This window comes from Coenobita brevimanus, chromosome 112, assembly GCF_032717465.1.
Source record: "Coenobita brevimanus isolate Jiangsu-jjx chromosome 112, ASM3271746v2, whole genome shotgun sequence".
Taxonomy (NCBI): Eukaryota; Metazoa; Arthropoda; class Malacostraca; order Decapoda; family Coenobitidae; genus Coenobita; species Coenobita brevimanus.
The window spans coordinates 21,379,524-21,392,084 of NC_137065.1; the positions used below are offsets into that span (position 1 = coordinate 21,379,524).

At 42.1% G+C, this 12,561-nt stretch overlaps 1 protein-coding gene across 1 annotated transcript in view; it reads right to left on the minus strand.

The window, feature by feature from the left end:
• Mat1 (CDK-activating kinase assembly factor) overlaps positions 1–2,511 on the minus strand; it is a 246,354-nt gene extending 243,843 nt beyond the window's left edge. Inside the window, exon 1 of the mRNA XM_080286620.1 lies at positions 2,355–2,511. Within this exon, the coding sequence (XP_080142746.1) occupies positions 2,355–2,499 (145 nt within the window). The 5' untranslated portion in view covers positions 2,500–2,511. The remainder of the gene's footprint in view (positions 1–2,354) is intronic.
• Between the last annotated feature and the right edge of the window lie 10,050 nt (positions 2,512–12,561).

Sequence of the window (12,561 nt, forward strand, 5' to 3'; positions counted from 1 at the left end):
CGCAGTCTATTTCTGATACCACTACATCTCTTATGCACCCATTTATCACACACACCGCACAAGATGGAATTACTTCCTACGCCCTTCTGGCAAACTGCACATGGCCACTCTCCCTCGTCTTTAACAGTACCGCCACCAACCCTAGATATCATCACTTTCGTTTTATCAGCATTTACCCTTAAACCCTTGCGCCCCATACAATCTCTCCACTTCCTAAACCTTTCCTCCGCCTCCCTTTCATTCTCTGCAATCAACACCAAATCATTAGCATACAACAACTCCCACAGGAGTCTGTTTCTAAGGTCACATGAAAGGGCTTCAAGTACCATGATAAATGACATGGGACTCAAGACTGACCCCTGATGCACACCAACATTCACGGAAAACTCATCACTCAAATCTCCATTCACTCTTACCTGGGTGTGAGCACCCACATACATAGCCATAACCACCCTAACCAGCCACTCCTCCAAGCCAAGCTTTCTCATTGCCCACTTCACCACCTCTCTAGGGACTCTGTCAAAGGCCTTTTCCAAATCAACAAAAACAAAATAAAGATCCCTTCTCCTACCAATATATTTTTCCTGAAGCTGTCGAACAATGAATATAGCAACAGTGGTCCCCCTACCTGGCATAAACCCAAACTGCATCTCATCAATATTCACTCTTTCTCTGATCATACCTTCTAAAACTCTGTCCATTACCTTCATTATCTGGTCTAAAAGCTTTATCTATCTATCTATCTATTGCCTGACGCCTCAATCCCGTTTGGGGTGGCCACAAACAAATCGCCTCCAAGTCGCCCTGTCCCCCGCCATTTCACTGCCCTGCTCCCAACTCACACCCCCCTCTCTCATATACCTCTCCACCCCATCCCTCCATCTCATCCTCGGTCTCCCCCTCCCTCTTCCACCCTCCACCTCACTCACATACACTCTCTTTGTCAGTCTTTCCTCTTTCCAGGGCATCACCCTTCCCTTTATACACATTTACAATTACACTCCTCAGCCAATCATCTGGGACAACACACTCATAAATAATCCTATTTATCAGGTCAGTGACTAACTTCACCCTTATATCGCCTGAGGCCTTCAACATTTCAGCAGTCAACCTAGACACGCCTGCTGCCTTCCCCACCCTCATCCTGCCTATTGCCTCACTCACAGTAGCAGCATCAATCAAAGGCCAAGGGCCAGACACTGGATTTGCTGGCTCCAAACCTTCCTTGTCCAAGTCAAACTCCTCATTCAACAACCAGTTATAATGCTCTCTCCATGCATCGTTAATATCCTCACTTTCACCACTACCCTTCCTTCATCATTCTTCACACACTGCTCACCTATAATATCCCGATTATCCCTCTTCACTTGACCTGCCACCCTAAATATCATATTTTTCCTTTCCCCATAATTTAGGTTATCAAGTAATAGTCTCTGTGACTCAGACTTTGCCCTGTATACCTCTCATCTAGCCCTACGCTTGGCAGCCAAATATTCCTCTTTGCTACCACCCTTCTTCCATTCCTGGAAAAGCCTTCTTTTCTCCTTAATTGCAGCTTCTACACCCTCATCCCACCACCAAGTTACTTTATGTCTTGGTGGTCCTCTTGTTCAACCGCATGTTACATCAGTAACTCTCAAGAAATTGTTCTTGAGGGCTCTGTACTGTTCATTAACGCCTCTGTCTACAGCTCCCTGTTCAGCCACCACTCTCCTCAACTCGCTATAGAAGGCATCCCTTACTACTTGGTTTTTCAGCTTCCATATTTTCCTCCTAGGTACATAAGTCCTCTTTTTCATCACTTGTTCTTTAAGCACCATATCACAAATGAATAGTTTGTGCTGCTGCAAACACTCCTCACTTCCTATAGCTTTAACATCCCTCACTAACCTCCTATTGGCCTTCCTAACCAGAAAATAATCTATCTGACTGCTATTTCCCCCAAACTCATACGTAATTAACCTACTCTCTCTTTTCCTAAAATATGTGTTGCACACAATCATGTCCGTTGCCTCCCCAAACTCGAGTATCCTTTCCCCTTCTGCATGCCTTAGACCATACACACATCCCCCATGCACTCCTTCATAACCTTGTGCTGCTTCACCTACATGACCATTTAAGTCCCCTCCCAAAATCACTATCTCATCATCTTGCATACCACCCACTACACGTATTAAATCATCCCAAAATCTATCTTTTTCTGCTTCATCCAATCCTGCCTGTGGAGCATATGCTGATATAATCGCAGCTATCTTTCTACCCAACAGAATTTTCACTACAATGAAACTTTTTATTCTATACCAAATTTTACTACTACTGTTGTCCAGTCTAAAACTGAGATTAATTAGCCTTACCTTTAATGAAGTACATTCGAACACAGGAATCACACATGGGATGGCCACAAACATTGACCATCAGTTTCATCTGAGGATTGCGATACTTTGTCCCTCTGCAGACTGGACACTGTATTTCATACGAGGCATCATAATAGTCCCCCATAGTGATACGAGAGTACAAAAACACCTGAAACAATCACAATAATTAGCAGTGCTGGGTAAATAGCAGGACACAAAAGTAGCATTGATATTATTTAAATCCAGTAATGTAAATCTGATTAAAACTTTTGATCAACAATTTTTCAATCATCAGATGTGCTATAAATATTAAATATGAATACTTCAGTACCAGTGGGCAATGTTACTTATTTACTCCTTTTTCTAACAAAAAAGCTTGCATAGGAAAAACATTTATATATTTACTAACATCTATCTTTCTACCTATCTACTGCCTGATGCCATAATCCAGTAAAGGGTGGCCACAAACAAAATGCCTCCATGTCACTCTGTCCCTTGTCATTTCACTGCCCTGCTCCCTGCTCACACCCCCCCTCTCTCATATACCTCACCACTCCATCCCTCAATCTAATCCTTGGCCTCCTCCTCCCTCTCCCTCCCTCCACCTCACTTGCATACACTCTCCTTGCCAGTCTCTCACTCTCCATCCTCTCCATATGGCCAAAACACCTAAATGCTTCTCTCCTAACACTTTCTATCACATCCACATCCACACCACAATGCTCCTTCACTTTCTCATTTGTCAGTCTGTCTCTCCATGTGACTCCACATGCTCCTCTCAAATAACTCATTTCCACTGCTATCACTCTTGACTTATGTCCCTCTAACAAGGTCCAAGCTTCACTTCCACACATTAGAGTTGGTATCACAATACTGTCATGCAATTACTTTTTTACTTCCATGCTCACTTCCCTCTTTCTTATCACTGTTTTCAACAAGCCAGCAACCTTTCTTCCTTTTTCTACCCCTAAACTTCCATCCTTACTCATCACACTACCCTAGTACTTAAATGCAGTCACATTTTCCATTTCCTCCTCATCCAACCTCACTGTACATTCAGTGACTTCATTTTCTCGAAGACTATAACTTTACTCTTCCCTACATTCTCCTTTAGATTCTGTTTCTTACACACTCTCCCAAGCTCATCCACCAAGCCTTGCAGCTCCCCTTCGTCTTTACTTAACAACACAGTATCATCTGCAAACAACGGTACAGGGAGTTTCCTAACACTGCCGTCTCTAATTAGGGCTGCTTCAACATCCACTGCAATACCTTGTAGGCTATCTCTTTTATAACCCCATCCATATACAGATTGAGCAACCATGGAGACATAACACATCCCAGTTTCAATCCAACATTCAAATTGAAAAACGCACCCAGTTCAATGTCCAAAAACGCTTCAGCCTTAGCACCCTCATACATACTCTTCATGGCATTAAGCAATTTCCCATTTACGGTACTCCATATATTCTTATTACCGTAAAACACCCTAACTTCGGACATTTTTTATGTGTGTTAATGAATAATTCAGTGTAAAATGGTGCAATTATATCCCTTTTTGTGTCATGTGGTAGCCAGGGACAGTACCTACTGAAACCATATAATAAAAAAAATTAGCCATGCTAAACACTTTTTTTTTTTTTTTTTTTCCCCAAGTGTCTGAAGTTATTATGGCATCTGGCAATACATAGATAGATAGATAGTCTGAAGTTAGGAACAGATATCTTAACTTCAGACAGCTCTTCCAAACTTTGGACATCCATGTATTTGCCCTTTAAACATGAGAATGGCTAATAGCACCTATCTCAGGACACACTGTCCAAACCTTGGACACTTTAGAAGTTTTTTAAAAAATGTAAAAATAAAATGTTGGGCACTTGTGGCCCAAGTTATACATACATAGCAAGAAATATCCAAAAATATCTTCTTTTTTTATCTCATAAATTGAGATCACATTAAGATGCATCATACCACATTGTAGTGAGATATTCTGCCATAAATATAACTAAGAACTATTCAGAAACTTTTTCATATGAAAAAAATATATAAAAATGTACTGCATATACCCCAAACTGTAAGAGGAACTGGCCTCTTATTCCTAAACAAAACTTCACTTAAGTATCAAGTAGCTACTTCACTGACTCAACAAATGCATAATGAAATAACATAATATAATGTTAAACACTTCCTACTGGTTCTAATGACACCCACACACCCACTAACATGCACACAAATCAACAGACACACACACACAGGGGCACATGTTATGAAGGCACCATGGAATGTATTAACAAGCTACACACTTTGGTCTTATACACACACACACACACACACACACACACACACACACACAAACACCTATAGTCTGTATTTTTCCAGCTAAAGGTAAACTGAATTACTGAACATAAAATTCCTCAGTATCAAAATAATGGGAAATAGAAAAAAAATGTTTCTGAATCATAGAGATACGAATTTCTTATAATTAACAACATATTTCACTTCATAATAAGCTATTCATGAAAATTTAGTATATAATATTGGGATATTGCAATATACCATCAGCCATGTGGAGAGGATGGAAGGTGAAAGACTGACGAAGAGAGTGTATGTGAGTGAGGTGGAGGGGGAAAGAGGGAGGGGGAGGCCGAGGATGAGATGGAGAGATGGGGTGGAGAAGTATATGAGACAGGGGGGTGTGAGTTGGGAGCAGGGCAGTGAAATGGCGGGGGACAGGGCGACTTGGAGGCGATTTGTTTGTGGCCACCCCAAACGGGATTGAGGCGTCTGGCAATAGATAGATAGATAGATAGACCATCAGCTAGAAATATACAGACAATAATTAGATATGTGAATGGAGTTTCACATAAGGATAGTACATCAGTACAAAATTCCTTGATATCAGTATAAAATACTGTAACTAAATGAATAGTATCACTTTTTTCTTCAAAATAAAACTCATTATTTGTTAAGGCACCATACTGTAGCACCATACTGGCAATAACTTTGGTACTGGTAGCACTGACTATTTTCTTATAGATCTAGGCTATATCAAATATTATCATCATTACTGTAGCACCAGTCGAGCAGGGCAGTACTCCCAAAGTGGATGGAAAACTGATGACAGGGAGAGCTGGAGCTCCCGTTTCATCAGCCCTCGGGACTAGGTCCTGACCATCCCCCTTTGCTGAACTTTTTCAGTGTCTCAGTAACACAGAGAGTAGACTAGCATGCTCTCCAATACATGTTTCTCCAACTATCAACACCAAACTACATGCACAGTACACACCACACTTCCTTTTCAAAATTTTCAAAAAAATGGCGTCAATCAACATAGCCTTGGAGTCCCCAGGGGGTAGGACCATAAATGCCCCCACCTTCAGCCCCTCTCCCGGTGACGACTCAAAGTGCCTGGAACCACTGTCTGACTCTCTTCTTCTCCATTTCTGCAACATTCGTGGCCTTTCCTCTAACTTTCGCTCTGTTGTGCACCACTTCTCCTCCTCTAAACCTCACCTTCTTTTCCTAACTGAGACTCAGCTGTCTGAGGCAACTGACAGCAAACCCTCTTCTGTATCCTCCTACTTTCTCTATACTCATTGTTGTGTATATATATGCAACAACTTATCTTGCTCTCGTGTTCCTGAACTCGATTCTTCTGAATTCTTTACACTCTGGCTTCGGCTTTCCTGTCATTCTCTGACTAAATATGTCTGTGCTGTTTATGTATCTCCTAATTCTACTGACTATCAAAAATTCTTTGACTATCTTACTTCTTCGATGGAACACATTCTATCCATTTCTCCTTTCTCTGAAATCTCCATTCTTGGAGATTTCAATGTTCACCACCACCTTTGGCTCTCCTCTCCTTTCACTGATCCACCTGGTGAACAAGCCTACAACTTTTCTATCCTTAATGACCTAGAGTAGCTTGTACAGCACCCAACCCGTATCCCTGACCGCCTTGGAGAGAGTTCCAACATACTTGATCTCTTCCTTATAACTAATCCTTCTGCTTACAATGTTAATCTTTTCTCTCCGTTGGGCTCCTCCGATCACAACCTTATCACCTTAACCTGTCCTATCGCTCCGGTACAGCCTGCGGACCCACCAAAAAAACGTCGTCTCTGGCACTTTGGAGCTGCGGATTGGGAGGCCCTCAGGCAGTACTTCTTTGATTTTCCCTGAAATGATTATTGCTTCCATGGCCGGGAGCCATCTGGGTGTGCCTTGCCCATTACAGAGGTTATACTCTCGGTCATGGAAGCATACAATCCTTTCCCATATCCTTTGACTAATGTACGAAAGCCTTAGTTTAATCACGCTTGTTCTAATGCTGTCCGCAACAAGGAGAGGGCCTATAAAAAGGTACCGGAGCCAACCCACCCCTGAATCACATCTTTTATACATTTCTGCCCGGAATCGTGCTAAGTCTGTTCTTCACTCTGCTAAAAATAATTTCATCCATACAAAATGCTCTCAACTCTCTAACTCAAACTCTTCCCGCTCCTTCTGGCATCTTGCCAAAAACCTTTCTAATAACTTTACCTCATCATCCTTCCCTCCTCTTTTCTACTCTGATGGCTCTGTAGCTATTTCTTCTACTGATAAAGCAGATCTCTTTGCTCAGACTTTCTCCTCCAACTCCACCTTAGACGATTCCGGTGCTGTTCCTCCCTCACTTCCCCCCTCTGACTTCCTCATGGCTAACATTAAAATTTCTTCAGCTGATGTATTTTCTGCCATTGCTGGCCTCAGTACTAATAAGGCATATGGGCCTGATGGAGTCCCTCCTGTTGTTCTCAAGAACTGTGCTTCTGTGCTTACTCCCAGCCTAGGCAAACTCTTTCGCCTTTGTCTGTCAACTTGTACCTTTCCTTCTTGCTGGAAGTTTGCTCTCATTCAGCCAGTCCCAAAGAAGGGTGACCATTCCCAACCCTCTAACTATCGTCCAATTGCTTTAACATCCTGTATCTCAAAAGTTTTCGAGTCGGTTCTTAATACGAGTAGAAAAATTTTAAAGCATCTTTCCTATCACAACCATCTTTCTGATCGTCAATATGGGTTCCGTTAGGGACGCTCCACAGGCGATCTTCTCACCTATCTTTCAGACTCCTGGTCATCCTCCTTTTGGGACTTTGGCGAAAGCTTTGCCATTGCACTTGACATCTCAAAGGCTTTCGATCGAATCTGGCATAAATCTTTAATTTCCAAACTGCCCTCTTACGGTTTCTATCCTTCTATCTGTGCCTGCATCTCTAGCTTCCTTTCTGGTTGTTCTATAGCCGCTGTTGTAGACGGCTATCGTTCTTCTCCTAGATCTATTAACAGTGGTGTTCCTCAGGGCTCTGTCCTATCACCAACTCTCTTCCTTTTATTCATCAATGACCTTCTAAGCTGTACATCTAACCCTATCCACTCATACGATGATGACTCCACCCTTCACCTTTCCATTCGATTCCCACAACGTCCATCTCAGCAGTTACTTCAACAGGCAAGGGATGAGGCTAAGGCACACCTAATGTCTGACTTGGCTCGTATCTCTGACTGGAGTAAAAATAATCTGGTTGTTTTTAATGCATCAAAGACTCAGTTTTTGCACCTATCAACCCAACAAAATCTTCCACAGGTATACCCACTTATGTTTAATAATACTCAACTTAATCCTGCATCATCGATGAACATGCTTGGGGTTTCATTTGCTCGGGACTTGTCTTGGAAAGATCATATTACACCTCTTGTAAAATCTGCTTCCAAGCGATTGGTTGTGCTAAGCCGACTCCGTTCCTTCTTTACCCCTGCACAATTGTTGACTCTATACAGGGGTTTTATCCGCCCCTGTGTGGAGTACAACTCTCATGTATGGGGAGGCTCCCCACATACAGCTCTTCTCAATAGGGTGGAGTCAAAGGCTTTTCGTCTCATTAACTCTCCCCCTCTTACTGACTCCCTTCAACCTCTGTCTCTTCGCTGCAGTGTTGCATCTTTATCTCTTTTCTATCGCTACTTCAATGGTCACTGTTCCTCTGAACTGTCTGCATGCATTCCTCCACTTCTACGACGGGTGCGTAGCACCCGTTTAGCAGCAAACTCTGACCCCTTTTCTGTCCAACTCCCTAATGCAAGAGTCAACCGTTACTCCCAGTCCTTCATTTATGCAACAGGTCAACTCTGGAACTGTCTCCCTCTGTCTGTATTTCCTGCTTCCTATGATCTCCAGTCTTTCAAACGCAGTGTGTCCAGGCATCTTGAAATGAATGGATCTTGAATTTGGCTCTCTCTTGTATTTTGTTTTTCTCTTGGAGGGAACAGTATTGTGGGCTCATTGCCTTTGGTTCCTTCTTCCTCACATTTAAAAAAAAAAAATCATCCTTTGCTTGCGATCACATGTTGGTTCTGGTAACACATTCAGTATGTCCTCTTTGTCTATGTCGTTGCTGTCATCAACCACTGGGTATACAAATGTGTAAGGTGCACCCTTAACGTGTTTGAGAAACCTGACGTGTATTTCTGGTTTTACCCTAACAATGGTAGCAATATAATGCCTGTATCTGTCTTTGCTATCACAAGGAACCCTCACAACTACCCAATTTGAGGGAACAACTTTATCCCCAATAGGTCTGGGTAGAGATGACTGTCTGGGGAGATGCTTGTGCTTCATGGTTGGGTGCAGATGTGGACACGGAAGGGTGTGCTGCTATCTCTGCTGTATCCTCCTGTGGCTGCAGTGGCTGGGGTCGCGGACCGTCAACTTCACTTTCTTCATGCTGGCTCTCTGTTTCATTTTGTAGTGTCCTTGTAGTAATGCTCATGCCTGGTGATACATTCAACCTTTTCTTTCGCTTTGGTTTTGTTATAGCTGGATTTCAGCTTGACTGACTGGTTCCATGCCTCATTTCCCTCAACACTTCCACCACTGAGTTGTCTAAGGTGTTAGATGGTGCTGGTGTACCAGTATCAGCTGTATCTTGGTTTGACACTTCTGGAAGTCTTGAGATGGATTGCTGCGGATCAAAAGGATAAATGCCGCACTTCCTAAACCCACTACATAGGTTGTCTACAATGGTCCCATTAAGTTTATCTGTCAGTTCGGTCAGTAGTGCTGGGAAGCAGTCATCAGGTAAGGAAGCACTCAGCCTACCTACAACAGACTTCTTGAAGTTCTCGAGGATCTTAAGCCATTGCACTTTCAGAGATCGGAACATAGTAACATCGAGAGGTTGAGTCAAGTGCATGGAGCTGGGTGGTAAGAGAAGAAAGGAGATATTATGCTTCTCACATGACTCAATAACACTGGGTGATAACGGCTTGCCAATTATGCTTCTCACATGACTCAATAACACTGGGTGATACATGGCTAGCCAAGTTGTCTCCTATAATGACAACCCTACCCATCCTGTCTTTAGCATAGGGCAGGATTATTTTGTGGAACCAGTCATCGAATAAACACAACTCGAACCATCCACTGAGGGACTTATTGTATCGTGTTCCAGGAGGGCCCCATCCCTCACTCCAGGTATCGTAAAGATGGATAGCTTTATACACCACATATTTTGAGAGTAACACACCAGATGCAGTTCCAGAGAACATAATAGATATTGAGGATTTTGTTGAGTTCATGACTCTCTCTGGATATTTAGTGCCCCGCCTCACTATGACTTTCTTTTTACCTGGATCGTCAGTAGGATTGGTCTCGTCAAAATTTATTATGTTCTCTGGAGGCACACCTTCTAGGGATTCTTTCAAGTTACTGTAGAATTCGGTTAGCATGGCTCTTGTAACTTTGGCTCTGTCAGTCTTTATATTCTGGGATACTCGTCTACTAAAGTCCTGTAAAGTTTTGCAGGGTTAACCCACCCCGTCCCGTTGACGTGAATAAACGTCCACACGTTTTGTCACTGCCAATCCTGTTGACGTATATAAATGCGAATTAATTGCAAGGTCCCTACTTTGCACAATTTTCAATTTTTGCGAGTGATTTTTGGTACATATACATGGGACACCTTCCTCTACAAGATGCCAGGCAGGGACAATGCCTTACCCAGCATGACCTCCCCCCCCCCCCGCGTGCCACTGTCTCGGCAATTCACCTGTTACCAATGACCTGGACAGTAAAGACATGTTGTGCCATGGTACGAAATTCAGGGCCAGAGCGATTCCCCAATTGATGACAATGTGGAGGACAAATTTTACATAGCATTAAAGGAAGAAACAGTCAGAAATGATGATCAGGTAATGTCCCCAAAAAAGGTCAGGTATGTTGATGTGTTTGGTGAGTGAAACAATGCTTATATTGCCTATATTACTGTGGTACAAATTTATACGTAGTATAAATTCGTACCAAATAAATAAATAAATACCGTTTATGAGTGGTGTGGAATGGTTACCCTCCCATAGAACTCGTTTTCTTTGGAGCCAGCCTGATAGAAAACACAGTAAGGTGAGGAGGTACTGCTACCTGTATCGACTATTTTAAACCTCAGGTGAGCAATTTCTCTACGAATTTTTGATGTTTCTCACCAAAAGTGGAGGTTTGAGCAAAAATTTTTTTTTCCAAAAATGGTCGGGATTGGGGGGAGTCTGATGGAAAAGTGGTCGGGACGGGGCGGGTTAAAAGAGGGTGATTCTTTTTCCATTTGATTCATAAATTTTTTTCACCCACACATATTCAAGCTAGTTTACCAGGACTTATACAAAATAATCTTTGAAGATTACCCTACCTACCCATATTTTTTGCAAATATCGCACTCTCTTCCAATAAACTTGAATTATTACATTTTTTTGCAAAAATGTCCGAAATTTGGGTGCTGTTCAAAGTTATGGTGTTTTACGGTACTTTCCATATGCTTTGTCTGTCCGCTCTGTCATATGCTTCTCCAAATCCATGAAGGCAGCATACAACTTCGTTCCATTCTCTAGAAGCTTTTCCACCGAAGACCTAAGAATGAATATGTGATCTACACAACCTCATCCCTTCCTAAAACCACCCTTTTCTTCTCCAACTAATTCCTCTGTTATTTCCCTAGTTCTGTCAGTAAGTAATAATAATGACAGTAATAATCTGGTCTTTTGTTTCTCAAAAGTGCCAGTTCTTCCTTTGGAAATTCACTAGAGCTCGACACACATACATTATATATTTTTATAATTACAAGAATTGTGACATCTCTGATATATAATACAAGCTATATCAGCAATATACATAAATAAATAGATTTTATATATATATATATATATATATACATTGGTGCCTCTGTGGTACAGTGGTAATGTGTGCGTTTTCGTACACTGAAGAACGAGGGTTCATGCCCCACCAAGGCAATAAACTTTGGGAACGTTCTTCAGGCCACATACTGCATTGGTGGACACAAGGGGTGCTGTGGTTGAACCAGTGTCACATACTATGAAGTATGCTTGCACCCAGTCGGCTTGCAAGGGCCGATTACGCTTGGTTCACAGACTACACACACATCCAAAGCCACTCCAACACTACATTTACACTTACAAGCACTTCTCACCCTACATACAATCTCTACTAGACAGCCTAATCCACCTGGTAGAGATACATTGGCTGTATCGTCCCCATTTCGGTCAGGATAGGCTGGTCCTGCAGTGGACACACAAACGGCTGATGAGATGAAATGAGATATATACGTTATATATATTACATAATACAATACCATCAGCAATATATATATATATATATATATATACATATATATATATATATATATACAGTAGAACCTCGGTCCTCGAACACAATCCGTTCTGGAAGGCTGTTCCAGGACCGAATTGGTCGAGGACCGAACTAATTTTCCTCATAAGAAATAATGTAAATCATTTTAATCCGTTCCAAGACCCCAGATGCTTACCTATTTAAGTTTCAGCACTGGTACCAGTGCTTTCCTTTACGAGGTGACTATATTTCTCTTGCCTTTTCACAAATTATATACTCATTAACACTGTCTCCTGCTAACTGTTTCTCATTGATGAAGATAAGCAATAATTTTTCCACTTCTTCAATTATTTTCCACACTACTTTCCTCTTTTCACTGCCAGTAGCCGTACTGGATGAACTTGCTTTCTTTGGAGCCATTATTAGGGGCCAATACTGCACTGAATCAAGAAAAATGTGAAGCAAAGCAGGACGACCACGTTGACAAACAACAAAGGTGGGCGCGTAACTGTCGGTCGGCCAGCTTCCCTTCGTTTG